The sequence below is a fragment of the Cervus canadensis genome, chromosome 7, assembly GCF_019320065.1.
Source record: "Cervus canadensis isolate Bull #8, Minnesota chromosome 7, ASM1932006v1, whole genome shotgun sequence".
In the NCBI taxonomy this organism is placed as follows: Eukaryota; Metazoa; Chordata; class Mammalia; order Artiodactyla; family Cervidae; genus Cervus; species Cervus canadensis.
In genome coordinates this window covers 13472942-13494173 of record NC_057392.1, presented here as the reverse complement: position 1 = coordinate 13494173, position 21232 = coordinate 13472942, and the positions used below count along the sequence as shown (strand labels likewise).

General features: G+C 36.3%; 1 protein-coding gene across 3 annotated transcripts in view; it reads right to left on the bottom strand.

Annotated features, from left to right (window-relative positions):
* Nucleotides 1-21232, bottom strand: part of TOPBP1 (DNA topoisomerase II binding protein 1) — a 72803-nt gene that overhangs the window by 12085 nt on the left and 39486 nt on the right. For all 3 annotated transcript variants that reach the window (XM_043474378.1, XM_043474379.1, XM_043474380.1), the window contains 13 exons: nucleotides 20521-20694; nucleotides 20318-20427; nucleotides 17886-18009; nucleotides 17157-17303; nucleotides 16939-17041; nucleotides 15086-15281; nucleotides 13475-13695; nucleotides 12407-12573; nucleotides 12051-12162; nucleotides 9576-9739; nucleotides 8948-9085; nucleotides 6488-6577; nucleotides 6154-6315 (listed from right to left, as the gene is read on the bottom strand). In XM_043474378.1, coding sequence (XP_043330313.1) covers nucleotides 6154-6315; nucleotides 6488-6577; nucleotides 8948-9085; nucleotides 9576-9739; nucleotides 12051-12162; nucleotides 12407-12573; nucleotides 13475-13695; nucleotides 15086-15281; nucleotides 16939-17041; nucleotides 17157-17303; nucleotides 17886-18009; nucleotides 20318-20427; nucleotides 20521-20694 — 1908 coding nt within the window. The remainder of the gene's footprint in view (nucleotides 1-6153; nucleotides 6316-6487; nucleotides 6578-8947; nucleotides 9086-9575; nucleotides 9740-12050; nucleotides 12163-12406; nucleotides 12574-13474; nucleotides 13696-15085; nucleotides 15282-16938; nucleotides 17042-17156; nucleotides 17304-17885; nucleotides 18010-20317; nucleotides 20428-20520; nucleotides 20695-21232) is intronic.

The following is a 21232-nucleotide window of genomic DNA, read 5'->3' as shown; positions in this document are numbered from 1 at the left end:
CCAAACACAGCAATCTAAACAAAATGAAAAGGCAGAGAAACATTCAGCAGGTGAAGGAATATGATAAATACCCACCAAACCAAAAAAAAAAACAGAGGAGATAGGGAGTCTATCTGAAAAAGAATTCAGAATGATGATAGTAAATATGATCCAAAATCTTGAAGACAAAATGGAGTTACAGATAAATAGACTAGAGACAAGGATTGAGAAGATGCAAGAAATGTTTAACAAGGACCTAGAAAAAATAAAGAAGAGTCAATCAATAATGAATAATGCAATAACTGAGGATCAAAAGCACTCTGGAGGGAACCAACAGTAGAATAACTGAGGCAGAAGAAAAAAGAATTAAAAGAAATGAGGACAACTTCAGAGACTACTGGGACAATGTTACATGCCCCAGCATTCGAATCATAGGAGTCACAGAAGACAAAAAGAAAGGGCATGAGAAAATACTTGAGGAGATAATAGTCCAAAACTTCCCTAAAATGGGGAAGGAAATAGCCACCCAAGTTCAAGAAACCCAAAGTCCCAAAAAGGATAAACTCAAGGGGAAACACCCCAAGATACATATTAATCAAACTAACAAAGATTAAACACAAAGAGTAAATATGAAAAGCACCAAGGGAAAAGCAACATACAACACACAAGGGGATCCCTATAAAGATAACAGCTGATATTTCAACAGAAACTCTTCAGGCCAGAAGGGAATGGCAGGACATACTTAAAGTGATGAAAGAGAAAAGCCTACAATCAAGATTACTCTACCCAGCAAGGATCTCATTCAGATATGAAGGAGAAATCAAAAGCTTTAGAGACAAGCAAAAGCTGAGAGAATTCAGCAACACCAAACCAGCTCTTCAACAAATGCTAAAGGATCTTCTCTAGACAGGAAACACAGAAAAGGTTTATAAAATCTAATGTAAAACAAAGTAAATGGTAATGGGATCATAGTTATCAATAATTACCTTAAACGCAAATAGACTAAATGCCCCAACCAAAAGACAAAGACTGGCCAAATGGATACAAAAACAAGACCCCTATATATGCTGTCTACAAGAGACCCACCTCAAACCAAGGGACACATACAGACTGAAAGTGAAGGGCTGGAAAAAGATATTTCATGCAAATGGAGACCAAAAGAAAGGAGAAGCAGTAATACTCATATCAGATAAAATAGACTTTGAAATAAAGACTGTGATGAGACAAAGCAGGACACTACATAATGACCAAAGGATCAATCCAAGAAGAAGATATAACAATTATATATGCACCCAACACAGGAGAACCTCAATACATAAGGCAAATGCTAACAAGTATGAAAGGGGAACTTAAACAGTAACACAGTAATAGTGGGGGACTTTAATACCCCAATCACACCTATGGATAGATCAACCAAACAGAAAATTAGCAAGGAAACACAAGCTTTAAATAACACAGTGGACCAGTTAGACCTAATTGATATCTACAGGGTGTTTCACCCCAAAACAATGAATTTCACTTTTTTCTCAAGTGCACACAGAACATTCTCCAAGACAGATCACATCCTGGGCCATAAATCTAGCCTTAGTAAACTAAAAAAAAATTGAAATCATTTCAAGCATCTTTTTTGATCATAATGTGGTAAGATTAGATGTCAACTACAGGAAAAAATGATTAAAAATACAAACACATGGAGGCTAAGGGCTTCCCTTGTGGCTCAGCTGGTAAAGAATCCGCCTGCAATGTGGGAGACCTGGGTTCGATCCCTGGGTGGAGAAGATCCTCTGGAGAAGGGAAAGGCTGGCTACCCACTCCAATATTCTGGCCTGGAGAATTCCATGAACTGTATAGTCCATGGGGTCACAAAGAGCCAGACACTACTGAGCAACTTTCACTTTGGACTTCCCTGGTGGCTCAGACAGTGAAGTGTCTGCTTACAATGCGGGAGACCCGGGGTTCGATCCCTGGGTTGGGAAGATCCTCTAGAGAAGGAAATGGCAACCCACTCTAGTACTCTTGCCTGGAAAATCCCATGGACAGAGTGTGGTAGGCTACAGCCCATGGGGTCACAAAGAGTCAGACACAACCAAGCAACTTCGCTTCACTTTATGGAGGCTAAACAACACACTTATAAATAACCAACAGATCACAGAAGAAATAAAAAAGCAAATAAAAATATACATAGAAACAAATGAAAATGAAAACACAACAACCCAAAGCCTATGGGATTCAATAAAAGCAGTGCTAAGAGGAAGGTTCATAGCAATACAAGCCTACCTCAAGAAACAAGAGATGCATCAATAAATAACCTAACTTTACACCTAAAGCAACTAGAAAAAGAAGAGACCCAAAGTTAGCAGACGGAAAGAAATCACAAAAATCAGAGCAAAAATAAATGAAAAAGAAACGAAGGAGAATATAGCAAAAATCAACAGAACTAAATGTGGTTCTCTGAGAAGATAAATCAAATAGACAAACCATTAGCCAGACTCATCAAGAAAAAAAGGAAGAATCAAATCAATAAAATTAGAAATGAAAATGGAGAAATCAGCAACTATATGCGAACAAAATGGACAAAAATTTAGAAAAGAGCTAACACCTATCCTACTCAAAATCTTCCAGAAAACTGCAGAGGGAGGTAAACTCCCAAACTCATTCTATGAGGCCACCATTACCCTAATACCAAAAACAGACAAAGATGCCACCCAAAAAGAAAACTACAGGCCAATATCACTGATGAAATTAGGTGCAAAAGTCCTCAACAAAATTCTAGCAAACAGAATCCAACAACATATTAAAAAGATTATACATCATGGGCTTTATCCCAGGGATGCAAGGATTCTTAAATATATTCACAAATCAATCAAAGTGATACATCATATTAACAAACAAAGACGAAAACCATATGATTATCTCAATAGATGCAGAGAAAGCCTTTGAAAAAATTCAACACCCATTTATGATAAAAACTCTCCAGAAAGCAGGCATAGAAGGAACATACCTCAACATAATAAAAGCCATATACAACAAAACCACAGCAAACATTATCCTCAAGGTGAAAAGTTGAAAGCACTTCCTCTAAAATCAGTAACAAGGGTGCCCACTCTCACCACTACTATTCACCATAGTTTTGGAAGTCCTAGCCACAGCAATCAGAGAAGAAAGAGAAATTACAGAAACAATTCATCACTGCAACAAAAGAATAAAATACTTAGGAATAAATTTACCTAAAGAAACAAAAGACCTATATATAGAAAACTATAAAACACTGATGAGAGAAATCACAAACAGATGGATGGATCAGAAGAATCAATATAATGAAAATGAGTATACTACCCAAAACAATGCAAGCTACCAATGGTATTTTTCATAGAACTAGAAAAAATAATTTCACAGTTTGTATGGAAACACAAAAAACCTCAAATAGCCAAAGCAATCCTGATAAAGAAGACTGGAACTGGACACACAGATGCAAAGAACAGACTTTTGGATCCTATGAGGAAGGCAAGGGTAGGATGATTTGAGAGAATAGCATTGAAACATGTATACTACCATATGTGAAACAGATGACCAGTGCAAGTTCAATGCATGAAGCAGGGCACTCAAAGCTGGTGCTCTGGCACAACCTAGAGGGATAGAATGGGGAGGGAGGTGGGTGGGGGGGTTCAGGATGGGGGACACATGTATACCCATGGCTGATTCATGTCAATGTAAGGCAAAAGCCATCACAATATTGTAAAGTAATTAGCCTCCAATTAAAATAAATTAACTGATTAAAAAACCCCCACAAATTACAGTATAGTAACAGTCCACAAAATAAAAGAAGAAATCAAGTAATAAAGGGAAAGGAGAAAATTAATATTAAAAAAAATTCCCCTGAGTTTCTAGCAACTAAAAGGGAAATTAAATGGATCATAAAGCTCTCATTCTGTAATGAAAGAAATGCTACTACTGAAAAAAGATTCCAAGTTGAGCAAGGATAACAAAAACATGGCTATGTTGGCATTGCTAATGATATAACTTCAGAATCCCTTACACAGCATTCTAATGAACCATGAATTCATCAGAGATGGCTCTTAAGAATAAATCTTCACGATCTCTTGTATAAATGGTATTCTTTTACCTCAAGAAATCTGTCATTTAAAATTAATAAAGCATGCATACCTGTTTAAAATATATATATATATTTAGATGTTCAAGGAGAACAAGCACTGATTTACTAATTCCTACTCAGTACACTTCACTGCTTTACAACAGGTTTTATGTTGTTTCAGGCATTCCTTCTATTAAACCCTGACCAACTTCCAAATGCAAGCAGCAACAATTACAAAGCAGGTTGAGTTTTGACTTCCTTCTATTTGAAATCCTTTGTGGTAAGACATTTATGATGTGTCATATCTCACTGATTCCTAATGGCATTTTAGGCACTCTGGTGTCAAGATTTTTCTTTGCTCATTCAAATCAACCAACATAGGCCAATTCTGAGCAGGAATATAGTGAACCTTCCATGTAGCAAGTGCATGATTTCCCTCACTGTCTAACACAGGTATTCACAATGTACCAAAGCATAAGAGATTAAGAGGTAGCAAGAATACACAGAAGAACTATACAAAAAAAGATGACTGGGGTAACCATGATGATGGGGTCCTTTACCTAGAGCCAGACATCCTAGAGTGCAAATTCAAGTGGGCCTTAGGAAAGCATCACTATGAACAAAGCTAGTGGAGGTGATGGAATTCCAGCTGGGCTACTACAAATCCTAAAAGATGATGCTGTGAAAGTGCTGGACTCAATATGCCAGCAAATTTGGAAAACTCAGCAGTGGCCACAGGACTGGAAAAGATCAGTTTTCATTCCAATCCCAAAGAAGGGCAAAGTCAAAGAATGTTCAAACTACCACACAATTGCACTCATTTCACATGTTAGCAAAGTGATGGTCAAAAATCGTTCAAGCTAGGCTTCAACAGTATGTGAACCAAGATTTTCCAGATGTACAAGCTGGATTTAGAAAAGGCAGAGGGACCAGAGATCAAACTGCCAACATCCATCAGATCATAGAAAAAGCTAGAGAATCCCAGAAAAGTATCTCCTTCATTGACTATGCTAAATCATTTGACTGTGTAGATCATAACAAACTGTGGAAAATTCTGAAAGAGATGGGAATATCAGACTACCATACCTGCCTCCTGAGAAACCTGTATGCAGGTAAAGAAGCAACAATTAGAACTGGACATGGAACAACAGATTATTTCAAAATTGGGAAAGGAGTACATCAAGGCTGTATACTGTCACCTTGCTTATTTAACTTTTATGCAGAGTGCATCATGTGAAATGGCCCAGCTGGATGAATCACAAGCTGCAATCAAGATTGCCAGGAGAAATATCAATAACCTCAGATATGCAAAAGATAGCACTCTAATAGGAGAAGAGGAACTAAAGAACCTCTTGATGAGGGTAAAAGAGGAGAGTGGTGCTGGAGAAAACTCCTGCAAGTCCCATGGACAGCAAGGAGATCACACCAGTCAATCCTAAAGGAAATCAACCCTGAATATTCACTGGAAGGACTAATGCTGAAGCTGAAGCTCCAAATACTTTGGCCACCTGACAGGAAGAGGTGACTCACTGGAAAAAGACCCTGATGCTGGGAAAGACTGATAGAAGAAAAAGGGGGTGACAGAGGGTGAGATGATTGGATGTCATCACTCACTCAATGGACATGAGTCTGAGCAAACTCCAGGAGATGGTGAAGGACAGGGAAGCCTGGTGTGCTGCAGTTCACGGGGTCACAAAGAGTCGGACATGACTTAGCGACTAAACAACAATAAAGCAAAAAGGTCAAGAAAATTTAGAAAGGACCCCTGGGTAAATATCTCTCCTTGGATTCGCAGAATCAATTTCTGCTTTCTTTATATTCCAACATTTTAGAGGGCACTTTTAAGGCTTTTAGAGGCCCCCGGATTTTCATACCCATTTCATATGTACCTTCCATGCTAAATGTTTACATGTGTTCATTATTTTAAAAAATAGATGGAAACTGAAAGGGTTGAATCAAGGAGACTAATGGGAGATTAACATTCTAGGAATAACAACCAAGGGTTTTGCTGTATAGTTATATCTGTATGCATATAAGCATGTTTCTGGTAGCGAGGTTGTCAAGGTCAGGATTTTACAAACCTGCATAAGAAAATCAGCAATGTATTCTGTTTTCAAGCAGTATACATTCTGGGCAGCAGCTTCTGCTATATTAACTCCTGAGTCATCTGGTTTCTGTTTATTAAAGTCAGAAAAGAGATGTGTAGCTTCTTTAAATAAAGATACAGAATAACCAGGCAGCACCTAAGGAAAAAACAAAAAGCACCACAATTTATCAGTGTTCCCAGGTAGTTCAACTGTATCATCTACACCTAAGGATTACCATATCATAAAGTACAGAAAATCAAGAACTGATCACAGCAACCTTGGTTAGAAGTAATTGTAAAAAATCCAGTTAAGTTTACTCAATACAAACCTTTGCTCCTCCTGACTGAAGTAGGCGTTTGAATCCTGATTCTCGGGACTGATCAACATGTAAAATAACTTTCCACCCGCTAAATGCCCCCTACAAATAAAAAATAATCAGTGTAGAAATTATTTGGAAAATAAATGACAATATAAAAACATTAGTTTCTCTGCAGTCTTAGTTTTATGTAAGTGAATAATCTTATAAGTTTTGCTTCTGATGAACTGAACACTTGGTCAGAACACTCTGATATACACAGTCATGGTGTCTGGCATACAGTAGGCCATCAATAAATAATTAAAGAATAAAACAATGATTTAATAATTAGGTAACAATAAAACAAAGCAACTTGAAATTTGTTTAGTTTTTTCCCTAGTATTTTTTTTCCTCACAACTAATCTAACTGTAGAATCTAAAACACAGCTTCTTAGATTAGATGAAGACTCCCTACTATTTACCTTGAAAATGACTACAAATTGGAAATTTAAGTACAGAATTAACAGTTAACAGAAGCTAGTGGAATTACTCTAAAATAAAGGGAATCAAGGCTAATAGGGACTTGGAGATTAGCACAGAACTCAGAATATAACATAAAAGATGATATAATTTGCATTTTTAACCTTTTTGTGAGGCATGGACCCATCTGCAGTCTAGTAAAACCTATGATCTGTTTTCCAAATAATTAAAAAAAAAATAGCTTTATTGAAATGTAATTTCCATACCATATGAATGTTTTATAAACATTCAAAATAAAACAAAGTATTACAAAAGAAACCATTTTATTGAAAATTATAAAAATATTTAAAAAACTGTGACATAGTAATAGATGTGCTTCTACCTGAAACCCATCAGAGGGTTGAAGACACCATTTAGTAAAAAATGTATTTAAATACATCTAATGTACTAAACATCGATTACTACTGTTTTTTTAAAACTTTATTTATTTGGCTGCACCAGGTCTGAGTTGCAGCACGCGGGACTTTTAGTTGCATCATGTGGGATCCAGTTCTCTGATCATGGATTGAGCCTAGGTTGCACGCATTGGGAGCACAAAGCCTTAGCCACTAAGCCACAGGACTTCCAGGGAAGTCTTACTGCTGTTATTGTTCAGTTGCTGAGTTGTGTCTCTGACTCTGCAACCACATGGACTGCAACATGCCAGGCTCATCTGTTCTCCACTAAGTCCACTAACTAATTTGAGAGTTTGCTCAAATTCATGTCCTTTGAGTCAGTAATACTATCTCACCATAGCTTACTAGCCTACATTAAACATGCTCATAATACTTACAGAAGTCTTTAGTTGGGCAAAATCAGCTAACACAAAGTCAGTTTTATAATAAAGTAGTTGAATATCTCATGTAATCACTGAATACTATACTGAAAGCGAAAAATAGAATGGTTGTATCAGTTGTTTACTGCCCCCATGATCACGTGGCTCACTGGGTGCAGTGGTTGCTGCTATAGCCCAGCATCACCAGAGAATACTGCATTGCATAATGCTAGCCTAGAAAAAGACCAACATGCAAAATTTGAAATATGCTTTTTACTGAATGTGTATCCCTTTTGCAGCATCATAAAGTCCAACCACTGCAAGTCAAGGAGGTCTATATGTACTATAATTTTAAAGTTGTGATGAACATAAACAATATTTCAAGTTGCAAACATAATGCAAGCAAAAACTGATTTCTGGGACTTCCCTGGTGGTCCAGTGGTTAAGAATCTGCCTTATAATGTAGGGGATGCAAGTTTGATCCCTGTTGGAGATCCTACATGCTGCAAAACAACTAAACCCACGTTGCAACTACTGAGTCTGAAAGCCACTATTAGAGATTTCGTGCACCACAAGGAAAGACCCCACATGATGCAGTGAAGATCCTGCACACCGGAGGTAAGACTCAACGAAGCCAAATAAATACATAAATTTTAAAAAATATCTGATTTCTGTGGGGAACGTCACAGCACTGTTAACAGTGTTGTGATTTGTTGCCTAGACTTATATAATGAAGGAAATGCAAACTTTCAATTAGAGGTTTGTAAAAATAAGGATGTATTTTTGCCCCCATCGAAAGTGTATAGCCTTTCCGAATTTGATCTTTCTGAATTTGATCTATAAAGTCCTTTGATATTTGATTTGATAATCTGTGGACCCCCAGTTGAGAACTCCCGAAGCTAGAGGCTGAAAAGATTCTTTGGAAGAAATATAGTATGGGTCACATTTTACACATATAAATGATTTTTAAGAGAGCCATCAACACTAAATATATATTACTGTTGATCACAATTAGAAGAATTAGGAATCACCCTAAGCTCAATTTAGAATGCCCAAATTAAGTATATCAATCAAAGAATAAAAGACAAATAGAATTATTCTTACTTTGTAATACAGGTTCTCTCTAAAAAATTAAAATCTGGACTAGTCATGACATCAAATGCCATTTATACTACCTACATAATTATACATATTAATACCTCCATAATGCCTGATTCTTGTCTTTGCTGGATTTTTTTCCTCCATCTCATTGCTGCAAGGGCTAGTTTTCGTTGCTGTACATTGATTCCAGTCAAAACATCGAGTATGGAACTACTTCCCCACTCATAGTCTTCTTCCTAGAGAATCAGTTCAACAAACTTTTGAATTCCTACAATATGTCCTCAAAGAGTCCACAATCTAATAAGAGCTACAAGCTACACATTTTGTTCCTTTCAATACAGAGAGTACTAAGCAAGCATCAATTTATGAGCAGGAGGAAATGTAGATTAATTTGCCTTCATATGAAAGTCACATACATCTAGCTTCATCTTAGCAACTGGTAATATTTAGATTACTGGGCTTTACCTACTATAAGATGAACTTCACAGAAGGACATGGTCTCAGAGGAGGTATATATTAACAGTTTGATTACTAGTCTATACAAGAGAGATCCCTGAGGTATCTTGATTGAAAACTTCAAAAACTACATGATAGATATTATTGTGATGGTCAGTTACAAACCAAAATATTTCAAATAACTACTTTAATATTTTATGTGCTGGAATCAATTATTAAGACATTTAATTTTGAAGAAAAATGACCCTTCACATTAATTTACATACATACCGACATGAAGCGCCCAGCAGTCCTGCAAGCTTCAAGGTAGGAGCGATGGAGTACCCACTTTCCCGCTGCCACTGAGGCTAAATACTTCTCGTTGCGAAGTGGATGCCCCACAACAATGTGGGTACAGCTGGGATCAAAGCACTGCTTCTCAATCACTGATCCACCTTAATTAGAGAAAAATTGATACTTTATTGATTCTTAACCTTTTCTGAGGGAAAATGTACCTCAACTATGCAGTGGTGGTGGTTTAGTCGTTAAGTCATGTCTGACTCTTGCAACCTCATGGACTGTAGCCCGCCAGGCTCCTCTGTCCATGGGTTTTTCCAGGCAAGAATACTGGAGTGGATTGCCATTTCCTTCTCCAGGGGATCTTCCCGACCCAGCAACTGAACCCAGGAATGCAGAGAAGTTATTTATAAATGAAGTGCATTAAATAAACAAAACCCTTGACAATTACTTTACATGCTGTATTTTTATAAAATGTTTACACAAAATTTCCTGCTTTTCTGAAGTTGGTTTGTTACAATTAAGATGAAAAAAAGAAACTGAATACAAATGAGAGCAACAAACTGCAGTTGGTTGTTCTCTTAAGTCTCTCTTAGGGTCACAACTCTTAAGTCTCTCTCAACTACCTTAGCAATATTCAAGCACTGAGTATGTGTCACCAGGGAGACGGAGGTCAAAAATGGGCATCTACAGACTAACAACAGAAGAAAAATTTTTGTCCTGCTTTTAGTGGAAATAAGGTCAGTAGACCAACACAGAAGCTCAGGAGGAAAACACACACTAGGTAAATAGAGATGAAGGAGATGGTGAGAGCTGACCCCTCTTCTCAGACATGTAACTAAGAAGTCTGACAGGACAGAAGAAGGCCTAAGTAAATAAAAGCACATGTAAAGCATGCTTTTATTTATACTTTAGAGGTTAGGCATGTGGTACCAAGGACTTTCTGAGATTTTTAACAAAACAATGGAACTCTACTCACACTTTACAGATGACTTTAGTAATTAAGAGCAGCAATACTTTTGAGCACTTACTAAACAAGTCAGGGAGTTTAAAGTTTAATTATCACTATTCAATGAATATTCTATTATGTACAATTTACATATGAGGACACAGGTGCAGAGTAACTAACCCAGAATCACAGTGACTAAGGAACAATAAGGTAAAAAATTCCATTATTAATATCGATATCTAATTCTACGTAATGAATTTATTATAACTCAAACAGGCAAACTTATTTATGTACATCAGCTGGCCACAGCTGCTTCATATATACAATGAAGGGACTCTGCAGTCTATATCAAAAGCCCTCTAGTCACAGACACAGTTCAGCAGTCTGCACACATCGGCCTCTGCTCTCTGTTCTCTTCTAGACAAGTCTCTGCTAGCTGCTACTACTCTTGTCCATCATTTACAGAGATGGAACACTCGACAGAAGACGGACACTCAACAGTGCTTCATCTGGTGAGCTCTAGGCAATGCTTAGCCATTCTGACTTATCTCTATCTAATTTATTATATGACTGAGAAACACATGTTCCACAGGCGTAAAGTTTCCAAAACACACAGCTTCTTAAGTGTACAACTATGTCTGAAAGAAATATTAAAAAAAAAAAAGTGTCATAGTTCTCCACAAACTTAAAAGGAGAGCACTAAAGAACCTTTAATCTTTTCTTGATGATTCAGGGCCACTATTAAAAACAATCATTATTTCTTAATGTTTCTCTGGGTCAAGCTGTCATATTAAGTTCTGTAAGGCTGCTTTGTCCAATACAGTAGCCACTAGCCACATGTGGCTACTGAGCACCTGAAGCATAGCTAGACTCAGCTATTGGGATGCTGAGATGTGCTGTACATGTAAACTATATCCCAGATTTCAAACTTAGTAAGAAAAACAGGTAAATTGTCTCACTGATATTTTATACTAATTACATGTTGAATATAATATTTTGAATATGACATTTTGCATTTATTAATAAAGCACATATTAAATAAAGTACAAATATAAATAAAGTACATATCTAAAATTAATTTCACCTGTTTCTTTTTACTTTTTAAAATGTAGTTGCTAGGAGGTTTACTTTTCTAGTATGCTGCTTCCAGAATGGTGTCAGATGGAGAGCCTGACAACCAGTGGAATAAGAACCTCACAGCAGAAGGAGCTCCTGTCTGGATATCACTGTACTTTCAACTTCATGAAAACGTAGTTTTAACTATATAATTCCTTTGATTTTGACAAGAGTTTCAACAATGAACACTCAAAGTAGGACAAGATTCTTACACCTTAATGATGGGATTCACTTTAAATCTTTAAATCCTATGACTTAAGTTCTACTGCTGATAGGCTATATGGCCTGAGACAAGTTATCCATCTTTTTAATCTCAATTTCTACAGCTTAAAAATAGTATCAATAATTAGCTACATTTGACTTCTAAATAAGGTTACATTTCAACATAAGTAAAATACTTGTACCTAGTTTTTCAATCAGATGACAATAATCAATACGTTCTTGAGGATTCAGAGATGACAACTGAAATATGTACTGTTTTTTTAAGTCTTCATGAGTCTCCTCTATTGTTATAATCTGGAATGGAAGAGTTGACTTTAGGAAAAAATTAACATCAAAACAGCTATCAAGTCTATTGTTCTTTTACAGTAACATTTTACTTAGTTTTCTTAGTTATCAAATTCAGAAATGATTATAATAGAGTACAAAGAAATACAGTTTTCAACATACAACAAACCCTTGATATTGATGTCAAAAAATTCGGAATGTAGCATAACAGCAATATCCAAAAGTCTTATCACCATACTAAGGATAAACAAACCTTTTCTCTAGGGTATGGAGCCACCGGTGGGTTGGCTAGGGGGAAGGCAATACTGGGGGCTTGAGGCGTAGGGATCAGGTGGCTGTCTTTCATTGGAGTTTCCAGTTCTTCAGAGATACGGTGTTTGGGGGCTCCAGTCACACATACGTTCCCAGGATCACAAACAGCTGAGGGCAATAAAATGCTACAGTGTGATGTTATCCAAATACAACTAAGAACAAAGTCTGGGGAATATTCTCATCTGTCTTAGCCAAGATGAAATTAAACAGAAATTCTAAAATGTAAAATGTACATGCAAAAGAAGTAGCCTATTTCTAGAGCTTATAAATGAATGCAATTAAAATGGCAAATGGTGTTATCTGTGTGCTTCTCTTTCTTTAAATACCACACCTTCATCAGTAAAATGTAAATCAGATTTTAAAAATGAGAGCAATTTCTCGTAAGAGAAAATCAGAAGCAGAGATAAATCTATACATCTAGTATAGAGAAAAACTCATGTGATGTGAAAGAGAAAGATGACCAATGATGAGAAACAGGAAGCATTTTGTTTTCAAGGTAAAGTCCAAGGAAGAAAAATACAGGGAATTCAGAAAGAAACTCATACAGCTCTAGAGAAATGTAGGTATGTGCTAATGTGGAGTTAAGACTTAAATTAAATGAACAAGATGATTGAGAGAAAAATCAAGCATTAACTACACAAATGCAAAAAGAATTGGAAAAATGTCCGGGGGAAAAATTGCCTAATCCTTAACTTCCAAATTTAATCAAAATACATATTTCAATTTATGACGCCTATGTGGCTAAGTTGCTTCAGTGGTGTCTGACTCTCTGCGACCCTATGGACTGTAGCCTGCAGGCTCCTCTGTCCATGGAGTTCTCCCAGCCAGAATATAAATTATCTCAATTTATAATTATTTTTCTGACTTTTTCAAGTTTAAGCCCAAATATATCTTATTAAGTTTTTGTTGGCATGTACAATTCAGAGAACCACAAGGTGCTTATCTATTTATTTTCAAGAAGTCAGCATGTACTTAAAACAAGCAATTAAATAGATTTCTTTCTCATTACCCTGTTCAGCAATTTCTGAATCATGTAAAGGCTCCTGGAAAGGAGAATCCTCCAATTTTTTAACATCAATCTGAAGCTCAGAGTATTGTGTGGGACAACTAGGCCACTGCAAATTGCTGGCAAGTCTTGCTCTCTCCTCCCTGGCTGTAGGGTCATCCCAAATGATCTGTTCATTTTGGGAGGGCTCTGTGTTGATATCAGGTACTGTTTGACGAGACTGCCTAAGGAACAGAAGTCACAATTTTAATATTAGATAGCCATAACAAAATCCATCCTCATAACTTCCTTTAAGTTAGACTGCAAATTGGTAGTTCACCTTTAAATGTCCACCATCGAGCACCCAATAAGCACTTGAAAATACTTATTCAATATTTGAACTTTGGGAAATTTTTATTTAAAAAATTTTTTTCCCAGAAACTTATCTATTTTACCTAGAAAATAAAGCACATTGAATCTCTTTATATTTAAAACTTCAGAGGGTAAGTTTACTGTAGGAAATTTTAAAAAATTCTAAAATGATTACAGCATTTAGAAAAGGGACTTCTCTCAATTATATAGGCTTAGGGAAACAATGTTTAGAAACCTGTTTACTTTGCTGACCATTCACAGGATGTATTTTTAATCACTGGAAACAATAACTATAATTAAACAATAGCTATAATTACATAGGAAGTGTACCTAGTATCTATAGGTTGCTTTTAAAGAAGGTTCTTTTGGTTACTGACAACCAAACCTCTCAGAGTAAGCCAGCTCTATAGTGAAGCATGTTTCATGGTGTATCAATTTCACTGAAAAGTAAAAAGAATTCCAATACCTGCCTTCAATGTGTATACTGAATATTTCAATGTATATTCATAAAGAATTACTAATAAAAATAATTTGCCAAAGCTGATGGCATTCCCAAAGTGTTCATTTGCCTCAAATACAAGGATGATGGCCTTTTACTCTCAGAATGTATTTACTTACTGACTTTGGCACAAGATTTAGGCACTCTGAAATGTAAAATATGACCTGAAGTGTATTAAATAGAAAATCATTTTTGCTCAGTACTCAGCTAAAGAAACAGTCTCATGAAACATACAGTTAATACAGATAAATGCAGAGTTCAATTAATCAATTCAAGATATAAGTCCATTAACATTCATCAGATTTTTCTGTTAAGGAAAAGATGAAGTTATTTCTACTGAACTTAAATCACATCACACTAAGATCTGTAATCACCTTCCCTAGAAGATAAGAGTTATAAAGAGAATACAAAATACATGTAATCCAATAAGAAAACTGCCTAAATTTATGTATGTATACACACACACACACACACACACACACACACACTTACTTACTGTCTAATACCAATATTAGTTAAGTCTAATACACAGAACAGAGAGGACTACCATTCAATCCATTTCAAACAAGGCAAACTGGATCTTAAATCATGTCTTTCTCATGGGAGGTAATAAAATGTATTAGTCATGCCTCACTGGAAGCAGTTCCTTGGTATGGAACACACCTCTGCTTCCTATTACCAAATAAGAATTCTGGAGTTACATGAAATGAAAGAAGGATAAGTGAGCAAGGAAGGGAGGAAGGAAAAGCTATTCTGCCACAGACCTCAGTGCCTCTAGGACTCTACTTCGTCCACTGCGGGCAGAGCGGGTGCTGTCAGGAGTTGAAGAGGTACTACTGTTACAACCACTTCTTGAGAGGGAAGTCCTCTGCCCTTGGGGTTTCACTATTGAAGTTGCAGACATTATCTCCTGAAGCTGCTTTTGAAAGTTCTCTCTCATCTCCAAAGTCTGTGTCAGAGCTTGAAACAAACACAAATATATCAGTCAAGGTAAGTTTCTCTTTACCACACCCTATTCATATTAACTATTTTGTCTAGATTTGGTTGAACACAAATTTATTGACTTGACATCTACTGAATATTTACTACAGGCTACAGTACTGTACTAAGACTATGAATACTGCAGAACCAGGACATAAAGGAAGCCCTTACTATGGGGATGAAGTAGGAAATAATCAGGAAGCCCTCTGCAGACACTGTGCTGAGACTCGTGGTCATCATCTTTCTGCAGATAACCTGCCAGTTTCTGATCCTCTCCTGCTCTGTACCACACACCCTGACGTATATTACAGTCATTTATGATTTTCCCCCATGGTCCTCGGAAACACAGACCACAACATGTTTATCTTTGGTTTCTTTGCAGACTATTGAAGTAGGTACTAAATAAATATTTTTGGAATGAACAGAGTGGGACTAACTAAACTAACTAAACAGTGCATTCACAGGGAATGCACTGGTAGGGTAAGGAAAATAGAAAATACTGACCCATTAAATCCATTAAAGAGAGGACACCTAGACCTATAACATTACTCATTGCTGCACTCTTTATAATAGCAAGAAATTAGAAATAACCAACATGCCCATCAACAAGGAACTGGCTAAACAAAGTGGGCCATTCATACTATGAATACTATACAGTTGCCAAAAAAGGGAAAAAGACTGAAGAAGCTCCTTATGTACTAATATGACACTTTACAAGTTGAACTGCTAAATAAAAATATCAATATCAAAGTATAAAACAATATATATAGTAGTTTTTTATATATATATATATATTTTAAATGGGGGAAGGAGAAAACATATGTTTATGATTGTGTACTCATAAAACAGCTCTGAAAGAAATCATAAGAAAATAACATCAGAGGACTTCCCTGGTGGTACAGTGGATAGGAGTTCCCCTGCCAATGCAGGGAACATGGGTGCAATGCCCGGTCTGGGAAGATCCCACATGCTGCAGAGCAACTAAGCCCATGTGCTGTAACTACTGAGCCCGCACTCTAGAGCCTCACGTGCCTGCCTCAACTACTAGAGCCCGAGCACTCTAGGGCCTGCGAGCTACTAAGTAGCTACTCCACAGCTATTGAGCCCATGTGCCTAGAATCTGTGCTCCACAACAAGATAAACCACCACAATAAAGCCCATGCACCGTAACTAGAGAAGGCCTGCCCACAGCAAGGAAGACTCAGCACAACCAAAAATAAATAAACAAAATAACATCAGAAAGATAAGAGAAACTATACCTCCTTCTATACCTTTAAAACCATGTGAATTTATGTTAAAATATATTGTGCATATAATGAAATTTTTTGAATCAAAGGACCAATTTTTGAAAAATTACCATCTCTACCTATGTTTAAGAGAATAGGGTTGTATCACACCAACTCTGTAGAATACCTAGTTTCACACACTTTACAGGTTTCACACTTAAATCACTCAAAGCTTTGCTAACTATTAATGATTGGCATGGAACCTCAATTCAATCCTCAAATATTAATATATGCTTTACTTGTATTTAGTAACATAGAAGATAACTTTATTTGTTAATCTGATGCAAAGGAAGCATTCAGTATGAAAGATACATATTTATAAATTTTGTTTGTAATTTAAAATATTTTACCTCCTTTAGAGTCATTCCTTCCATTTCCATTTGATGTTGCTAGTTCTTTATTACTGGTGGTCATATTGTCTATATCATTTTCTTCTACAGGCATATGATCTGGCTATTGAAGAAGAAAAATTGGTTTCTCAAACCAAGCCCTGTATAAGGCTTCACAGCAATATATGACTGTACATTCAGCTTAAAGAGGGGGTAAATGTATCATCCATATGGTTTACCTCATCATCCTTCATTGCAGAACCAGCTGAGAGTAGTCGGTTATTACCAAGTCGGCCATCTTGCACTGCACTGATGTCCAAGCTCATTTTGGGATTATAAGTATGTGGATAAAGAGATTCAGGAAGATGTTTGTACTCCTGGGCACACTGTAATACAATGGTGTGCTTTAAAACAGGACTAAAAAAAATTTTAGTGACTAAGAGATGTTAAGTAGGAAAAAGACAGCCAAAACATTATGTTCTAAGATGGAGAAAGTTCACAAAATTAAAGTTTTGAAACGTAGTTGACTTTAAAATTCCATCATACAAGTAACAATTTGTCCTCACTTTTAAATGTCCTGTCCACTAAAGTATAAAATCTAATTCTATTTCTATGCTTTTGCCAAAGTATCAATCACGTTTCAGGGAATACCCAGAAGGAAAATGGAAGAAGAAAGAAAAGAAACTGTACTGGCATGCTAAATTAATTCTCCTCAAAGCATTACCAAGTTTTCTTTCATATCATTTTTAACTAGCAGAAAGAATCAGACAATCTGAAAGAATACCCATTAAAGATTTACTAAGCATTTAAAGATTAAAGACCTTAAGTTTCTGATGCTAAAGAAAGGAACTGTGCAATTAAATAAGGTCATCAAACTTGTTTATGTACAGAGAAATGGATTTGTGCCTTGAAATACTGTTTATATGTTTTCATTTAACAGAAAGGGGAGGGGGAAAAAGTATGCTTACTTCTAAAAGCCAGTGCTCTGAAACAATGTGCACTCCTCTTTCTTTTACAGATTTATACTCCCGATTAGTGTCATTTGGTCGTCCTTGATAGATGAAATGAGTCACTGTCTCATCAAAACTCCACCTAAAACAATCAAACACACAAAAGCCTGAATACCTGAGAGAGATAACTATGTTAGTTTATCATTACTCTCTATAAACAGAATATGTAAAACCTTTCAAAAAAAAAAAAAAAGAATATGCAAAACCTTTCAAGAACCAGAGTAAGCAAAAACACTAAATGACAGACTCCACTTTCACTGTTAAATTTTATACGCATATCTCTCAATATATAAATGCAGAGAGAGATGCTGCTGGCAGCCACTAGTCACCATACATTTGCTCTGTGCTCCATAATATTGCGTACTCTACATAGTATTATTCATCCATTCCTCACAACAATTCTAAAACACTGTATTATTTTATCCATTTAACAAAAGAAAACTGAAGGACATGATTAAAGTAACATACTCAGTGAATAAGAGGTAGAGCCAGCTTTGACTTCAAAATGCACACTCTTAGCTATTACACTGTTTTCCCGATTTCCTCCCATTTAATATTTCCTTAACCTAGTTTGCTAAATGTGAACAACTTGTGGCAGTCATATTACCAACAGAAATGCTGTTTATGGTATCTAAGTCTCCATATCTATTTCAGTCTTCCAGCTATCACATTTGAAGTGCTCTTACTATGTATGCAAAAATATAAATACTCCACTCCCCTCTGTGTTATCAGACAAAGGCATTTACTATTCTATATAGAATAGTATATTCTATTACTATGTACCTTCTGACTTTAAATTATAAAAGTCAGATTTATGAAATCCATTTTAGTAGAAGGAATGTTGTATAAATATCTGTAATAATAAAGGAAGGCTACATCTGATGTGTCAGGAAGATCTGGTCTAGATTTTAACTGTCGGCAGGTGGGAGACAGTATCACTGATCTCGTCGTTGAGTATGGAAGGGAACATCTGGAACATCAGCACTTGAGAGCCAATTACCCTGTGCACACATACATACTGTAACCTCTGCATAATAAGAGTTCTTTCCTCTCATTGATTATCAAGTCTCAGAAATTCACTTCAGGAATACACCTAATGCATATTCCAAATTAATGCCCTTGACTATTAAATTCTATTTAGGGATTTCAGCAATGTATTTTTTCTTTTAATATTGAGAAGACTGGGGCATTTTATTTATTTATTTTGGCTGTCTGGTGTGGCTTGTGGGATCTTAATTCCCTAACCAGGGATAGAACCTGGGCCCCCAGCAGTGGAAGTGCAGAATCCTAACCTCTGGACCCAGGAATTCCCAGGACTGGCATTTTAAATCTTATAAAAACACAAGTCCTATATGTGTCTTTTAAATCTTACATAAGTCCACATCTAAACAGAACACCCAAGGACACATTCAATTTTGACAAATATGTATACTCTCTTAGGGCTACTGTGAGAATGGTATGAGATAATACTTGCCTCATACTGAGCACTCACTCAGCAACCAGGTAAGAACAATATATAGACAATACAAATAATAGCTGTAAGTAAGAAAGCTTTACTCTTCTACAATAGATGAACGAAACACTAAGGTGCCTATAATTACACAAATATTTTTTATTTTTCCATTCTCCTGATTTAATTTCTCCATCAAAAAGAAAGATAACTGAAATGACTTACCAAAAGGGAAAGATAAAGCTAATCTTATTCCTCAAACTGTTTGTTAACTGTAAACCAATCATTATGCCAACTATGAACTGCTGAAAACCAGTGATCAAGAAAGCTTGAGTACCACAGACAATGAAGAAATACGATCAACTCAGCACTGGCTGGAATAGGGCCTCTCAGTCCCCGATACTGATGCCATTTGTTTGAGGGACCTGTCTCTGGCTGGGCTGTCAGGTTGAGAGTGGTAATCTATGCCTCCAAAGTAAAAACGATAGGCATTCAACATCCTCAAAAAGACCATTTTAATTCAGGAGTGCTGCAGCACTTAGTAGTACTCACAGAAGGGCTCTGATTTGAAAATCACTAAGAAACATGCTTAAAATCTCCGACCTAAATGTATTAATAAACTCCTTGAAGATAAGGATTTTTTTTCTAGACTGTACTCATTCATGGATCCCAAATTTTTAGAATAGTGTCACAAAGTATGTTCTCATATACTTGTTAAATATGCCCTAAAAACACACATGTAAGAGTGAATTGATATGGGAGAGGGTATTTTAAAAGGATGAGGTAAATTAAATAAAAATTGGATTTTGTAGATACTATGATAAACTATTAATAAAAGGCAAAATAATGCTTTTTTTTTTAAATAGGTGCTCACAACAGCTTTAGGTTTCCCTATAAATTGAGTTCGTATCACCACCAAAAAAAAAGATGTGCCAGCTACCTGTAGTCTGCGCCTAGAGAGGCTGCAATTCCATTTAGCTCACTCTGCTTCTTACTGAGTTTCTTACTAACACACACTACTACCTTCTGAAGCGGCTTCGGAGCGACTTCCTGCCCATAGAAAACAAAAGAAACAGGTCAATCATTATTATTTTAATTTTTTTTTAATCTAAAACTTCCTTTTAATAAGAGATATAATTCCACCTTTTCTGACTGGGCATCCTTCAGTTGAGGGCTGGCAGAAAGAGCAACAGCATTTCGAGAGCTATTTGCCAAAGCAAGTTTCAGGTTTTTGACAATGACTTCTGAGAGTGGTGTACTCAGTTTCCTTTTCTGCTGGCTGGGACCTCCTGGAGTTTCCAAGGCTGCAAGTGCATCCTGTGTATATGAAGGAGGAGAGGGAGAAAAGTGAGGAAAAGGAGGAGAAAAGGAAGGAGAAAGAAGAGGGGAGAGAGGGAAGAGAGAGAGGTAAACAGAAAAAGGAAAGGGGGAAAAAACAGGTAAAGAAAGAAGGGGAATAAGCCTCAGTATTAATTGGATTATAGCTTTAACCCCCTCCAGCTTTCCTCCAAACAACGAGAAAAAGAACGAAGTATTATCTGTATCTATATAGACAATGAAAAAAATAATTCCATATTGTCCAACAAATTGGTTGAAAGAGACTAAGAAGCTTAATACATTTTCAGCAGTATTTTACCACATTTGTCTGATCTTACAGTTGAAATTGGTTAAAATGATACCAAAAAAACAAACAAAACAAACAAGTAAACAAGCAAAAAACACAGAAGGAAACAAGTAAGCAAGGATGGATATAAACTAGACATGAACAACAAGGAGGATTAAAAAGTCATACTGAACTGAGGATTATGAAAAATCTTCAAAGGTACAAAACATATGCCTATTCCCAAGCCACCCC